Below are 16,284 nucleotides of genomic sequence, written 5' to 3' on the forward strand. Positions count from 1 at the left end.
TTCTCTTTCTTTTTGTGCCAGGTATAAGATTTTGCTGCCCTCAGCCCTGGGTGTTCACTGCTTGTGACAGCTCCTGGGCCAGATACCGTCCCCTCGCTCACCTGCCAGCCAGCCAGGCTAGCGACAGCGTGCTGCTCCTTGAACATCGGCCTGTTTGCTTTGGTGGAAAATGCTCTGATGTGCTTATCCTGGCACTGGGCAGGGAAGGGGACACTTAGAAGCTGGTGATGAGAAGCCAGTTGGCTGCCACTAACCTTTTCCCCTGGCCCAGCTGTTTGCGGAGTGCCCATCTGCTCCGGCTTGTCGGAAAAGCTGGCGGGATCAATGGAAATCACTTAAAGCTGGACCTGTGTTCTTGTTACTAGCAAGGTGCCACTCCTTTAAATGCCGTGATTAATAGCCAGTGTCTGTGAGGGTGTTTTGCCCATCAGTGGCTACAGCAAATTGATTTTAGGAGAAATCAGAAAATTGAAAGGAGAGTTGGGGAAATGTTGTGTTTCTGCTAACACAGCCACAGAAATAAGTGATTTGCGGTTGCTCAAACAATGATTTTTCAGCATTTGCTAATGCCTTCTGGCATTACAGTGTTCTGTGTTGTGCTGGTTCTTCTGACTAGCGTTCTGCAATGGATGTCCTGAATTCTTTGCATCTCCCACAGCGGCAGTGGGTAGAACGGGGTCACGTACGCGTGAGAGTGTGCAACAGATCGAGGTGGCTCTTGGGGAAGAAGCCTGGGAGGTGGGTTACAAGGGAAGGGGCTGCAAGAGCCTGAGTCTGCGTGGATGGAATAGGTTGGCCTGGGAAACCCTGCCCTAGGAAATCTGGGAAAGCAGGGGCCGCACGGGGCTGTTGGGGCAGTCACTGGGTACTGCTGCCTGGGGTTGTTATTTTTCCAACCTGGGGCAGAGATATGCCACAATGTCCCAGTGTTTTCATTTTGCCTGGCTGTAAATGCTGCTGGGTTATCTAACCCCATTATACTTGCTTTCTGTTATAGCTATAGATTGATCCTGTGTTTTCAGCATTCACCTTGAATTTCAGAGGCTGGCTGGTAAAGTGATGCCAGCAGACCCACTAGTGAAGATTTATACCAGACTTGTTTTCCTTTGGTAACAGATTAAAAAAGATCCCTGAATAGAATAAACTGTATTGACAAAATGACTCCTCCCAACCCCTCCTTTTATAATTATGTTTTTATTACTTTTTTTTTATTGATAGCATGACTGTGGGGGAAGAAAGAAGAATTATACCCTATATGACATAGCAATATCAGCAGAAATCTTGCAGTAAAAAGAAAATAAATCTATGTGCTTTATTTTAGAGGTCAAGAACACTCTAAAGTTACTTTTAACTTTGCTGGATGCTGCCTAAAGGTTAGGCTGCTTTTTGTCTGCAGTAGAACCAGAGCACTCATGCAGACACACCAAGCTACACCTCATGGCTCACACTGCCGTGTGTAACCTGGTTTTATGTTTTAAGCTCAGCCGTGGTAACCTGGTTTTATGTCTAAAGATTCAGGCTAAGGGTTCAGGAGAATTTAGGTGAGGGTGACTGGTGAAGGTGGCACTGCTACCTGCCAGCCCTTTTGCTTGCTCAACAGCCAGTTTTTTCATCAATCAAATCCTGGGCTGCCTCAGGATTTTGTTTTAAAGCAAAACAGGACTGGTGATCCTTGTCCCAAACCACTGTGGCTGTTCGGACACAGCCTGATGACCAGCTCATGTACCCAGGGGTGAAGGCGAGAGGAGGTGGACAAGAGGAAGCACACCAGCTGAACCCTCCTGCCCCTCCAGCAAAACCATGAGCCTGGCATTCGTCAGGAAATGGATTTGCCAGCTCTGCCACTCCAGGGATGGTTTTTCAGTCACAACTGCTATGGCTACACTGGCAAAGCACTCTGTGCATACACAAGATGGATATTTGACTATGGTGCTTGTAAGTAAATGAGTATGGTGTAAGGTAAAGTCACTTTTCATGTGTTTCATCGGGTCTGACCCTCCTAACCCGCCATGTGTTACATTTCAGAACATCTGAGGGCTTAATGTCCCACCAAAATATAATAGGTGGGTATGTTGACTGGAAGGGTATCTTGGCTTATAGATACTAAACCCACCTATAGATACAGCTGGTTGCAATACAGAAGTCTGATGTGTCCCTGCAAAAGTGGTGTTCGTTTCTTCAGCTAGGTAAACTGATAACTCTGATTTTGACCCTTCTGGAAATTAGAAGTTTGATCCACAACTTTTTTTTCTTTTTAAACCTGCCTGCTTCCAATACGTTCCCTCTTTCTTATTTTAGCAATTCATCAAAATGAAGAGAACAGCAGTCAAGAAATAAGAGGACTAGAAGAACTCAAGGATACCTCTGATGCTCAGGTAAATGTGTGAGATTAATAGTGTCTTGGGAAGTTTTTCAGACATACAAGTTGAAAGATCTGCTTTCAGTATCTCTGGGAAATGGATTTTCCTCAATGTTCTGCACAGGGAGCCCTAGGAAGGGGGTCGTCTGCTATATATTGTCTTATGTGACTCTTTAGAATAAGATTGATGGTTATGCTGGGAATTAATCCCATGGTTTTGCGATCGGACAGCATTCTTCAACTATATCTCTGCTCTTTTTAGAGCATACACGTAACATATACCAGATGTGAAGATAAAATAAGGTGTGCTTTAGGAGGCACGGGCATGTGACATTTTGATTGAATTTTAATCACTGTAAGTAGACATGCAATGATATGAGGATACTTACTGGTCACTTGAGTGTAAGCAACAACCTTTTTCTTTCCTTTCCTGATGTCCCTCATTTACAACCAAAGCATGCTTCTAGATATTGCTCAGAAGAAATGTAACCGCATTTTAGAGTATTTTTTTGTGGAGTTGCTTACACTTTTTGATTCTGTGAATCTTTTTTGATTAATTTCCAGTTCATTCAATCATTTAGTTCATGCATTCAAACTGTGCAAATGCAACTATATTGCTCATTGTATTGGTACTGATTATTGCTTTTAATTTAAAATCGATTTTACCCAGTCTTGACTTTTTTTTTCTTCTATTCCTCTTGAAATCTTACGTTCCCCACCAGTTGCTTTTCTCCTTCCCACAGATGCAACTTGTAGTTCCTGTCTGATTTATCTCCTAACACCCTGCCTGCTAAAAACTTGTGTGCAAGAAAGACAGGATTTGCACTGATGCCTGTGAGCAAGCCTGGCTGAAGCAATATGTATATCTTTCTAAAGGCAGGGGCTGCCTTAGCCACAGTGAGCCCAGGAGGGGCTCTAGGCAGCGCTGGTAGCAGCTCTGGACCATGGCAGGCACCTGGAGAGTGCAGGCAGAAGGTTTGGGGACCGTGCAGATATCCCTACTGCATCAGGATGTATGTGGGCTTTACTAGCCTGCCCTTTGGAGTCATGCTTAAGCAGGATGTTCAGAAATGGCCTGCTCTTTTCTTAATTGCACACAGTTCCAACTCTATTAAAAAAAAACAACAAACAACGAAGTGTAGTAGAAGCCCTAATGTGTGACAATTTTGTTACCTGACTTTGATTCCTAATTCATATCAGTGTGGGGCTGAGGATCAGCCTTCTCGAGCTCAGGTGTATGTTACAGAGCTATAGGAAAGACCCAAGGGGAAATACTGACCTGACTGCACAAAAGATCTGGCTTTCTGTTTTCTTTTTCAGGTTTCATGTATGCTCAGTCTTGCTTGACTGTTGTAGTTATTATTTTTTGAAAATGTTCACATTTATGTCAGAGGTGTAAAAAGAAAGACTACGACATGTGTACTCGAAGCCCTAAGTAGCCAGCTAATATATTTACATGGGCAGGATATAAAAGCCCCTAAGAATTTATTATTGGGATATTTATTCACTCAGCTTTTATTTAGCTGGAAACCAGCTTCTAAGGTTTGAAAGAATTTGAAACATGTTTAAAATTAAACAATTATGAAGTGAGCAGTTAACAAAAGTGTTCATGTACGCAACCAGGAGGAGAGCAGGAGCGTTATCAAAGCACCTGTTGCTCCAATTTGTTTGTCAGTGCCATAAACGCAGCATCCTGCAAACACAGAATACAGGTTGCTTTCAGGGTGTGAATGGGGTTTTTTTCCACTCTACTGAGACTGTGCATGTGGCTGGGGCAAAGCAAATGATCTTTTGAGGCAGTAGCATATGGGTTTAAGTTTTCAGGTTCATCAAAGGTGAAGCCTGTAATAACTGTGGTTTTTCTCACCAGACATGGGAGACAGTGGTGCTGTGGAAAAAAACCCAAACCACCACAAACCTCTTCTGTTAGCAGAGTTGCAGGGTGTGGTGGCTGCTCTAACCACCACGCTGTGGGACTGAGGATTCATTTACATTGGAGTTAGTTAACAAAACTGGTGCAAGCATGCTTGTAAATAAAAAAAATCCCATCTTGTCTGCCTAGGGATGTCTTAATTCACCTCCATGTCACTGCTAGCATATTCATTTTTGGCTTTTACAGAGGGAATATTTTCCAATAGACGTGCTGAAACAGAAAATGTGTTGTCAGCATCTTTGCTTTTCCAAACTCAGTAGTGACTAATTAACTTTCCTTCCCGTTAAACTTTTTGATTTGATTTCAAATATTGCATAAACACCTCTAATTGTAATAATTTTGGGCTGTGAATGGTAGTAAGAGCCTTACTATAAAGCTCCTACATTCTTTTATCATTCATTTTAAATTAAAGCCAGTTAAAATACATAACTTTACGATTGTCACCTTCACATAAGTTAGTATTTGTATATCTGTTGGTGTATGTGAATTAGAGGACTAAGCACCAATATCTGGGCATGTGGGATTTTGGAGGGTGTGTGCCTGCACAAAATACAAATGGAAACTGCACTTTGCAAGTAGGGCGACTTGCCTTTATCCTTTCCTCTAACAGCTTCAAAAGCACTGCCTGAAAATTCAATTTATATTGACAAGTGAAAATGACCAGTAATAGGAGACTCTAACAACATCTTCCCAACCAACTTTTAGAAGCTGTCATCAGTTAATTAGTTGATCAGGATGCTTTCTTATAAGTACTTAGCAGAAAGATTTATAGCGGAAAGTAAGAATAATTGAGGAAATCAGAATTAAAAGTGAGGGATTCATCATCTTCTTCTTAATTACAAAAGGCTAAACATGCTTTTTCATATTTCAAGTGTGTACTTTACTCCCAGAACCAAGCATGTACAATTAATTTAATAATACCTTAGCCCTCCCAGAAATTTTTTAGATGAACTTTTAACCTCTGGAAACCAAATAAAATAAATGTATTTTTCACATTCTCTGTAATTCCTAATTTAAGGAATAATTGAGGAAGGAGGGAACAGGTTAAAATGTAAGATTTCTTCTTGGGAGTTATTTGAAACAGGACAATATGGTTCTTTAATGAAATTGCTGATTTGAATACAGACCATATTTATGGCAGGGCTAATTGGCTTGTATCTAGAGTTACTTCTTCCCTGAGCTGCGCGTTCACGCAGAAAGCACTGATATGCTCTGTCTGAACACCGGCAGAGACCGAGGGGTGAGAGGGGCTCGTGTCCAGAAAGTTGTCTTTCTGTGGGGTGTTTCCTCCACTTGAACATGCTGAAGCCAACTGTTACCCCACAGCTGAAGTCCCTCATCTTAACGTAAGTGGGTTTGCTTCATACACTGGAGATCATGAAGTGTTTGTTCAGCAGAGGGAACACCGCATTTCTGCTGATGTCCATCTGACATTTGAAGTACGGGGACTTGTAACGGTCTATGCCACTCGTAAGTCATGGTCTGACTCATCTGGGTGAAACATGAAGGTGTGAAAAGTGATTCCATAGTACTAAGATCCCAGATCCAGAAAGACTATAAATCTTTATAGTCTCGAGACCCTAACAGGCCCTAAGACTTTGAGTTGTCCTAAGCCTAAAAGCCTGGGGGGATTACAGCACACAGATGTTATACTCTGCTAGAAACATCCCAAAGCCATGAAATAAGCAGGTTTGGCTCTAGCTGATGCCATCGAAGTGTTGTGAAGTGCAGACATCAGTCTTCAGCCAAGTCTGCGATGGTTGCCTATGTTCCCTGTGTAAAGTAGTGGAGAAGAAGGAGAATTTTAGGAAACGACTCATCTGACTATTTTTAAATGTCTACTGTAGAGTAAAAAAAATTACCTTCTTAGGTACCTCTTTATGTCTATTGATTAAATAAGCCTGGACAACTAGTTCAGTATATGCTTCCACATTTGATAAAATCAGTCTTATTCCTGATCTGCAGGTGAAAATGCTGTGCTACAAATCTGTGTCCTCAATTCAGAAGTTAAAAAGCTAATCTCATAGAAAACGTAAGGACCTTCAGGTTAGGCACTGCAATTCCTTGTTTTCTCTTTGGATTTCTGACCTTCAAACCAGCACGTAGGTTCCTTGTATGGGAAAGCTGGGTTCCTCAGGGGGCTGAGGGCTAAGCATAGGACATGCAAAGCACAGGCTGTATCTGAAATTCTTCTCCAGAGCACAGATGCCTGATGCAAGCTTGTGAGGAGATGCCTTCATCCAGACTAGAGCAATGTAGGCATGTAAAAATTTCTTTCAAATAATTCCGTAAGGATGACTCTTTGCACTTAGTCATAGAATCCATTTTTTCCCATCAGCATTAAAGTACTTATTTAGAAAGTAAATTTGTTTTACTCCTCAGCTGAAGAAACCTTAACCCACGTTTCCCTCTTCCTCAGAGAAACCAGCAGACTGTAGGATGGTTTGGGTGGGCACTCTCACACCTTCAGCTGTCGTGAGCAGCAGTTTCTCAAGGCCAAAGGCTTGGAGCCAGCAGGACACTGTGGTTTAGTGGTCAGGGCATCCCTGGCTTTTGGACCTGACTTACAAGATGTTTTGTGTATTTTGGAGTAGATACCAACTCAGTTGAACTCAGGATGAATAGTAGAATGAAAAGGGTGGAGGAAGTGGGCAAAAAGGTTTGTTTGCAGATTGCCTTTAAAGTGGTACAGCAATACCGTAGCCATGTCGCGTGACTGGCCCTCCCAAGGCATATGCTGTTCCCATCAGGAAACATCTGGGCTACCAAAAGCTATGTGGTACCACTGAGCCAGGTCTCGGTTACGCGGACACTACATACATAAGCAAATAATGGACAGTGATATTAAGCACTGACTTTGCTGGGAGCGATTTAGCCCTCATCACCTAACCTTGTGATGGGTCTGGCATGCCTGTGTGCAAGCACAAATCTGTCTTTTTCTCCCTCCCTCTTGCTTTCCATGTGTGTATATATATATATATATGCATATGGATATAGATAGACAGGTAGATATAGGATTTTTAGAAAACAACCAGTGCTGAAAGTTTTGATGAAATACTATCAGCATAGCTTGAATAACTGGCTGAGCAGTAGCCAAAAAATAGTTGTAACGTAGTTTTAAAGCAAATTTCATCTTCTTCCCTAAACAAAACCAGGGGATACTGATTTATTATTTACAGAATAAATAAACGTGGCACAACTGTCTTTTAACTCCTGAGGCTTGCATACGTGAAAAATGTTTGGAGCGGGAGCAGAGGGAGTTGTAGCCTGTTATTTTTAGGAGTGCCTTGTGTTGCGCTTCGTTCTTTTTCCAGGGCTGTTCCTGGCTAACTTTCCCATGAGTTTTTAACCTCTTGCTCTTGTTCTCTTATGTAACAGGAAACAGGCTGACAGGAACAAATAAAACACAGTGTATCTGATAGTCACACTCAGAGGAGCGCTGGTTTAGTTAGCCCTGCCTTCGCTCTTCCAAAGTAGATACATTTGCAGATTCTCTGTGCCTCAGCTCCTCTCCAGTTGTTTCCCAGGAAGCAGCAACTCATTTGTGTTCAGCAAGCAGCACAGAAGTACCACAAACATGAGAAAACAGATGCATTTCTTTTAAGGTTGAAATTTGTGGTGGTGTCATGTCCTGGGACTGTGGATTTAAGTATTTGTTTGCTCTTTCTCCCACCCTTAAGGCAGGGGTTTTGTGCAAGCTTCAGGGAAGAGATGACATCGGACGGATTGAGCTGGTCCAGAAGCTGGCAAGAGAGAACTGCCAGTTTTTGCAGGCGGATAGAAAACCACCGGAGAAGGCAGAACACGTAAGACATTTCTCGTTTGTTTTTTTTGTTTCTTTCTGGTAGGGGAGGGAGATTTAGGTCACAAAACTGGAATAGCAAAGCTGATGGTCAGAATCCAGGGCACACATTAGTCATGGAACTGTAGCTGCTCTCCTCTGGCATTTACATTTCTCTGAAGTGCGTTCAGTTCAATAATTGTCAACACACTTAAAGTATTGTGTTGTCATTAACTGTCAGTTATTGTTATTAATGTCTTATACACACAGGACATAGCAGATGATTTCAGGATGCTTTCTACCAAATTGTGGTTAGTGATTATGAAATATTTGGGGTTTAGGATGTATTTAAATAAAGTATAAGGTATAAGAGTGCTTCATGTACTTTAAATTGTCTTAAAATTACTTTGCTGCTGATACATTTGGGTGCACGTATTGGCTGGAGCTTTTCAGTGTGAATTAAAAAGAATGGTCTGGATAGAGAATTCAGCAGTTGCTTTTAAAAAATTGTGTTTTCAACCAAAAGTTACATTGAAGAAAGCAGCATTCTGTTCTGTGTAATGCTTCTGAAAGCACTTATTCAGATGTTAATAACTGGATTTAAAATGCACTAAAACTTGACTGTTCTGCTTATAGCACAATGTATCCTAATTTTGTTCTCCTAGTAAAGATTTCTATTCTGATTGCATATTCATCTAAAGGTGCCCGGGATAATAACTGCAAGAAACAACAAAAATCCTACCTAGTCCTCATATGTCTTGCTATTATGTATAAGTAATTTATTCCATTTTCTGCTCACTGGACAGTAGAAAAAAGGCATGTGATTTAGAAAAGAAATACTTTTCAGCTCATCTGCAAGCTCATTCCTACTGAAGTAAGGCTGCACAAAGGCAAAGAGAAAGATGAAGTCTTATTTCCAAGCTTCACACTGTTCCGTTCGGCAGTGTATAAGGTCTAGTCTGGTGTAGTTAAACATGTAATTGTATCAGTAGGTGTGCATGAGGGAGGACGGTAATTCGCCAGGCTCAAATCCCTGAGACTGGATTGTTCCTCAGCTGAGCTGCTAGCCATGGACATCTGGCAGAATTTCTGTATATCTTTAAACTGTATCAGCAAAGCACAATTAAAAGTTTAGGTTAATCCTAAAAGATTTTAAGCCAGGGAAGGTTTCTGTTGTGTTTCAGGATTTGGAAGCAAGATTATAGATGCTGTGGGCATAGAAGAGAGGGGAATGTCAGGACTGATACTCCAAAAATTCAGTAGAAATTTCTGCTGCTTGCTGCGGTCATTGCAAAGGGTGCTGTGGTGTCAGCTGCAGCTCTGTAGCTGCATGGATTACAGTACAGTTCCAAAAATGGAAAGGAAAGAAGTGCTCAGCTTTTCTTCTCCTTTGAAAAGTATGGTACTTAGCAATTGCTGCTCTTTAGAAAGACGAGTGACTTCAGCTTAGCAGGAGCTAGAGCAAGCTGCGCATGTCCATTCTGAGTGGTATAAGGCAGCAGCTAGTGCTCTCAGCCAAGGATGTGCCTTTAGACCTAGGAGGGGACAGGAAAGAGAAATGTCGTCTGAGAGACCGCAGAAGCCCAGGTCATTTCCCCTGTGCCCTTTTTTTCTGGGTGGGGAACATCTTGCAGCTAGTGCTAGCAATAACAAATGGTGGTGTGCTTCCCCCACCCTGTTCTGCACTTTGCTGGGTGTTGCAGGGTGGAGGGTGACGTGACTCTTCCCTACGCTCTGGGCAGCCCATGCCCAGATGTAGGAGAGACTTGCAGCCCTCGCTGTGGGTGTATTTGCCAAGCCCCCAGCCACTCTACTGTGGCCACCAAGAAAGCATTACTGAACGTGGGCAAGGGCTGTTGTAGGGTTCTCGGTTTAGCTGACTCAGGTCATTTACTTTCCCTGGAAAAACCCCCACGCTTTGCGTTGGTGGGAGCAGTGGGTCACATATGTCCAGGAAGCTGTGAGCTTCCATCCCTTCCTCTCCCTCCCTTCCTCCCTTGTGGTCTGAGAGCTGCCCTGGTGCATGTGCAGGTGGCGTGATTTGGCTGGCTGGGCAGACTTCACTGCTCGGGGCAGCTGTTCCCTCTTTTCTCCAAGGAGAAAAGCAGCAGGCTGGGTCGTGGTGAGTACTGCTCGGATGTGGGCTTTCAGACCTTTCCATCTCATCCTGCTGCTACAGAAGTGATGGCAGATTCATTGGCATCGGCTTGCTGCCTGGTCCCTCGTGCTCACTGTAAATGTTAGAGGAACAACATGTTCAGGGTGTGGTGTCCTTACAAAATTATGTGTAACATGCCCTTCTTTCTTTTTTTATTTTTAAAAGCATAGCTTACTCGTACATCTCTTTCTTAGAAACACAGGGTAATGGGCACCCAATGTAGACAGTAAAAAGGAGTGGCTCTGCTCGTTCTCCACAGGGCCCTCATTTCTCAGGAGGTATCCCTGGACTAAAGCTTTCACCAGCTTTCCCTGCTGGGGACCTCAAACTGTGCTTTCATGGATGATCTGCCTTCCGCAAAGGGATGGCATTCAGGCTTTAAATGAGATGCCTGAACACCCTGCCAGGCTCTTCTTCCTGCACTTGGAGAGCTGGCTACCTGGCCTGGCCTCCTGGCAGCCCATCCTGCAGCAGAAATGCTGCTGGTTTACAGGATTGTGTGTTTTGGTCAGCCCAGGGCAGTGTGGTCGTTCAAGGCTGGGGGCTTTGTAACCCACCTGGAAGTAAAGCTGCTCTTTCCAAGATGGCCAAGGGGGAATTTTTGCCTTAAGCAGAGTTCTCATTTGTTCTCCTCCAGGAATATGTGCGCACACACACACACACGCATCCCCCCCCCCCAACACATACATAGACCCCCCCCACCCCACCCCCCACACCCACACCCCCCACCACCCCCCTCCCCAAACACAGGGTTAGAAGTGTACACGTGCATAATTCCTGTCTGTGTACTGTGTCCCATGCACGTAATGGGAAATGGAGCTGGGCCACCAGTGCTACCCACTGTGTTTCTAAAGCAGGTCCCTTCAGATTAGTATGACCTCACATGATTTTTTCAGCATTAACAGCAAACACACATGTAGTATGGTTGGGCTTTGCTGATTTTTCTGCATTCCTTTGAAGAAGGAAGACAACTCAGTCTAATTGAAGAATTTGGTACCCAATGACCCCAGTAACTTTTCCTGTATGGCGGATGAGGTGTGGAGCATGACGGGGAGCCAGGCTGTGAGGAGTGCTGGTGAGCCCTCCTATCATTCAAATAAATAAACACCATCTTCATCTGAATTCGAGGACAGAACTTAGTGACTCATGTAGGAAAGGTAGATGACGTGGATGCACAAGAGTCTGGTCTTCTTGAGGTTTTCAGGCAGATAAAACACCTAAAGGTATTCTTCAAGGTGTGCTGTTGGACATCTGTGGTCCACAATGGGCAGGTGAAGCATGGGTTGGTTTAGGTTGCTGGTTCAGAAGGAGATGAAATACAATTGTGTTTTCTCAGAAAAAGCAGATGGTCTGAAAGAGGGAAAAATATGTGACAGCTGGGGTGGTTCACTGGAGGGAAGCTTGGTTTGGGACTGTGATGGGAGAGGGAATAGATTCCTTCAGTTTGGATGCGTTCTGTAGGGTGCAAAATTGTGGTATATATATATGCAAAGATTTTGTACCTGCATACATTTTTACTTCAAATGCTCAAGTCAGAAAGTCCATACTGCTTTTGTTTCAGGTTTCTGGTACGCTAGTGTTTCTTTTCAGATTTACGGTCTGAATAAAAAAGAGCATCCTGAACAAGTCCTGTAATTTAAAAAGTTTTGTACTCAAACTCTGTTATATGTGAGCTGCTTGGTTTTGGCACCGCAAGCTTGCTGTGACCAGGTTAGTGCTGCGTTGGAATCGGTGTTCTTCCGTAGCACACAGTGCCAGCTTCCTCTCTGGTGAATATAACACTTGCAAAGTGCTTTAACTGTAATGCTGCTCACAGACTTGTAGAGGAAAACACAAGCTAAATTATAGTGACTTTTTTTCCCCATTCCCACTTGCTAATGTGTTAGAATAAAGTTCTTAATTAAGGCATTGAATCTACCATATGTGTTAGGTTTCCTAAAACTTGTTTTGCTAATGAGTAGAATTAAGTAGTAGTAAATAAGCTTCTAAACAGGTAGATAAGCTTTTTCCCTGTGTTGTTGCATTTCTACAATGAGATTCAATGTATTAATAATAAATAAAATAAAATGGTTGTCTAAAACAGACAGAAATTATTTTATTACCATATGTGGGATAAAGTAAAAATAACGCTGCAAGCTTGCAGTTCTAATTTTATCACTGCATTCAAATCAGACTCATAAGCCTAGGGAAATGTAAAACTGGCTATTTGTATTTTTATATTATTCAAATATTACATTCCTTTAAAACAATTGCTTTGACAGAAAATAGATGAAAAATCTGTACTAAAATATTTAGCTATAAAATGAGCCTGCTTTTTTGAGAATTTTGCTTACTGTTAGCATTAATTATAATATAGAAAGCAAGCTCTGTACGTGAAGCCTTTTGAAGTAATTTGTCATAGCTTTTTTTGCTCAAGCATACATTTTGAGATGCATTTGAGGCATATTTGCACTAAACCATATTTTTATGGAACTCCTTTTAAGCAACTACAACTCAAATAATGCCTTTATAATAGACATGATACTGTTTGTACAGTGTTTCCAGTTATCATTTCAATGAAGCATTGCATTCATTAAGAAAATCATGACTGTTTATAGTGTCATTGTCTTAGAAAAATTGTCAATGTTTCACCTCATCAGTATGGGGAAAATACTCATTAGATTATGTATAGTACTGTTTTCATGGTCAGATCAACGGAATAAGCTTTCTACAAACTGACACCAATGTTCAAAGGAAATTTAAGATTCTCTAATGCGTTCATTAGAGAACTAAAGAATATGATTTTCTTCATTCAACTACATAAATTATATTCTAGGCTGGGGCTCTTCCAGTACTTCCATGCATCAATGGGGAGGGGAATGTTTCCTGAATCCACCTTGTAATCTCTTTACAGTTTAATGTATATATTAATTAGAGTTACATACTGTTTAAAAGTATGTAAGTACATACAGCCTGAATGTATTGATTCTGTGACTTAGCCAGTTCAAGATGAAAGAGGTATATTATAGGGGGAGAGGTATGTTTTCAGAAGGGCAACAGATACTGAAGAATAGTTTTGTCAATTTATGGGTACTAACTTTTGTAATCAGCGGCCTCATTAAGAAGACAGATGATTTGCTCATTGAAGCAGGTTGGTGGTTGGGCTAAAGCTGTTAAAAAGGCTTACAGAAGAAGATTAACGATTTAGAGCCTCACGTTGTATAGATTACTCACAACCGAGGAATTTCTTGAGGAAATTCCAGCCATGACACATCAAGGTTATTTTTAGGGTGCACCTACCTGTCCAGCTGGTCGCCTGCAAGGAGACAAGAATGAAGGTCAGGACGTGTCCAGAGCTGCAGTTTTTGTAGCTTGACAAAGCTGTGGCCTTGCGCTGATGTACTGTTGAATTGATGGTCAGTCATCAGGGCTCTGATGGAAAAATGGTCTTTAAACCAATGACATCAAATAATGTCTGAACGCAGTCAGTGACTGAAATCTGTGCTTTACTTTTTTTAAAAAAAATCATCACTGCTTTTGTTGTATCTGCTCTGCCTGGGACAGATCTACTGGGTAGCTTGAGTGCAGTTTTACTGCTTCTGGAAGCTGTTCTGCATCTCTTGCAGAGCTGTGGATCAAGTGGACATAACAACTACAGTACTGTACATGTTTTTGCAGAAACTTCTGTGGCTTGAATAGCTGCAAAGTGGTATAGATGTCTGAAGTCATTGAAAGAGAATGGATTTAGGACATCAGCACAGGAGTTCACCATTTCCCTTCATACCTCTTAGATCTGCCAGCGTTAGCAGAAAGAGCTGTACCAGGGTAAGATGATAGTTTGCAATTTTGACCTAATCTTCAACTACAAGCCAAGAAGAAAACGAGTCTGTCAATGAGATTGTCAGTTTATAGCTCTGTGTTGAGTAAAAGTAAGTAATTAAGAGGTAGGTACATGCTTTTTGTGGAGGCAACCTGAAGTTCGAGTCTCTGGTCGGAATCAGGAGGAACAGGGACTTGAATCTAGTTCCGTCATGTTCTGGAGAGAGTGTCCTATTCCACACGGTCGATCTTTCATCTGCTGGAATGAACGCATAGCCCCAGGGGATCACCTGTTCTTCATCTCTTTATCTTGAGAATAAAAGACTTCTGCAGGTCCTAGGATGTCTTTTTCAGTGCAGAACAGTCACAGGCATCTTTCTGAAATGAAAAGTTTGCCAGAGATAAAGATCCTCCTGCTCAGGTGTGGGACTGGGATCGTTTGGCTGCTGTGAAAAGCTTTGTTTCAGTCTCTTTCAACACTTTTCTTAAAATAATAAGAAAAGTAATTTTTATTTACTACATACTTCAAAGAGGACTTACTACTCCTTTTGTTGAGTCTATTGAATGTGGCCAGGGTTTCGGAGGAGAATGCCCTCTTGCCAGGAGTGCAAAATAGTGGTGAAACGATGCAGTCCTTCTTTCAGTAAGAATAAAACACTTGAGAGAAGACATGCTTGTGCTTACATGATATGTTGTGAGAACAGGGTAGGAACATGCTGAGTGGGAAAGTCACTGTTTCCCTTTGAGTCAAGTTACAAATTCCCATAATACGTTCTTTCCTCCAGATGCTCGGCCTAGTGTTTAAAAGAAAAGAAAGCCTAATTTGCTCCTCTTTGATTTATTCTGTACCGTGAAACTACTTTGTATAGAAGGAAATTCCACATACACATTTTGCATGCTGGGCTTTCTTTGGTGTGGAACGGTGACTCATTCCTGTATGGGACAATACTTCAGCTACTGGTGGGAAAGGGGTAAAAAGGGCCTAAGGTATTTAGCAGGCTAAAACCTGGGAGCCAGAACACTGAATTTCTATTTTTGACTCCATCGGTTATTTAATAAGTAACCTTCTTCAAATCATGTCACTTCTCTGCACCTTTGTTTACCCAGGTATAAAATGGGGTCTTAAACATGTGGGACCTTGAAGGGGTGCTATAAAACCTGCAGCAGTTAATGAATGTTGATGGAATTGCTTTGAGATCCTTGAGAGGTGGTTTGGGGATCCCAGCAAGCTGGAAGTGCGTTGGACTTTGAACCGCTGAGGGCTGGGGGATGTTTTTTAAAAACCTAAGCGTAGCTGAGGCAAGGCCAAGCAGTTGCAGCCGCTATGCAGCCCTTGAGTTCCTCAGGCATCGCTTTAGTGGCTGTGCCATTGGCAGCATCCCTACCCCGCCCCCAACCTGTCCCCAGCCTTGGGCTGCCCCGTGTTGTGTTCTGTGAAGAGACATGGAATAGTGCAGCTGAAAAATGAAATAAACACACCTGTTTTCCAACTGGATTAGTTTCCCTCATGATATGGGAATATGGATCTGGGGTGAGAATGAAATGTGGTGTCAGGGATGACCCTTCCTGGCAAGAGCTGCTCTGCTGTTCACAGTGAAACGTGGCCTTCTTCCTCCATTCCCCAAAGCCTTGTGACTTACCAAATCCAGAAACAGACCTGGGTGAAATTAAACGTTCTTGGGGTTTTTTTGGTTGGCATAATTTTCATCTGTCCTTCACCACGTGGCTTCATGAAGGCTTACGTGCACAAAGAAGGGGATGAATGACAAGTGGGGATCAGCATCTGGGGAGCAAGTAGAGGACAAGAGTGCCGTTTTTCACGGGCAGTGGGACTACACAGTTCTTGGTAGCCCCAACACTGAAAACGTGGTTCCTTCTGCTCCATTTATCTATGTGAAAAAGCAGAGGAACTCTCTGAAAGCTGTCATCTGCAAGTTGTCACTCTCCTCTGATTCTGTGTTTCTCTCCAAATTCTGAACCACTTACTTGCTTGTTTCTAGACTGCCCAAAGGTTTACATAAAGTTAATCTATCATTTTCTCCCTTTAGAGAAGTAGGAGTTACCAGTTTATGAATTCAAAGCACCTGCTCTAATGTTTTCCAGTTTTAAATTTACTGTTCCATCCCTCTCTTTGTGTGAACAATACATTTGATGATGTTCTGAATGTTCTTTATTTTTCTGATTTATGACATCGATAAACTCCCAGTTATGCTGCTAATACAGTGGACGTATCCTGCTATCTATTTCCATGTAAT

At 42.3% G+C, this 16,284-nt stretch overlaps 1 protein-coding gene across 3 annotated transcripts in view; it reads left to right on the forward strand.

Moving 5' to 3' along the window:
- RAPGEF5 (Rap guanine nucleotide exchange factor 5) overlaps positions 1-16,284 on the forward strand; it is a 164,774-nt gene that overhangs the window by 60,982 nt on the left and 87,508 nt on the right. For 2 of the 3 annotated variants that reach the window (XM_037383646.1, XM_037383645.1), the window contains exons 8-9: positions 2,299-2,375; positions 7,973-8,098. In XM_037383646.1, coding sequence (XP_037239543.1) covers positions 2,299-2,375; positions 7,973-8,098 — 203 coding nt within the window. Of the gene's footprint in view, positions 1-2,298; positions 2,376-7,972; positions 8,099-16,284 lie in introns of those variants that run through there. The other variant, XM_037383647.1, reaches the window with a different exon arrangement.

The sequence above is a fragment of the Falco rusticolus genome, chromosome 4, assembly GCF_015220075.1.
Source record: "Falco rusticolus isolate bFalRus1 chromosome 4, bFalRus1.pri, whole genome shotgun sequence".
Lineage (NCBI taxonomy): Eukaryota > Metazoa > Chordata > Aves > Falconiformes > Falconidae > Falco > Falco rusticolus.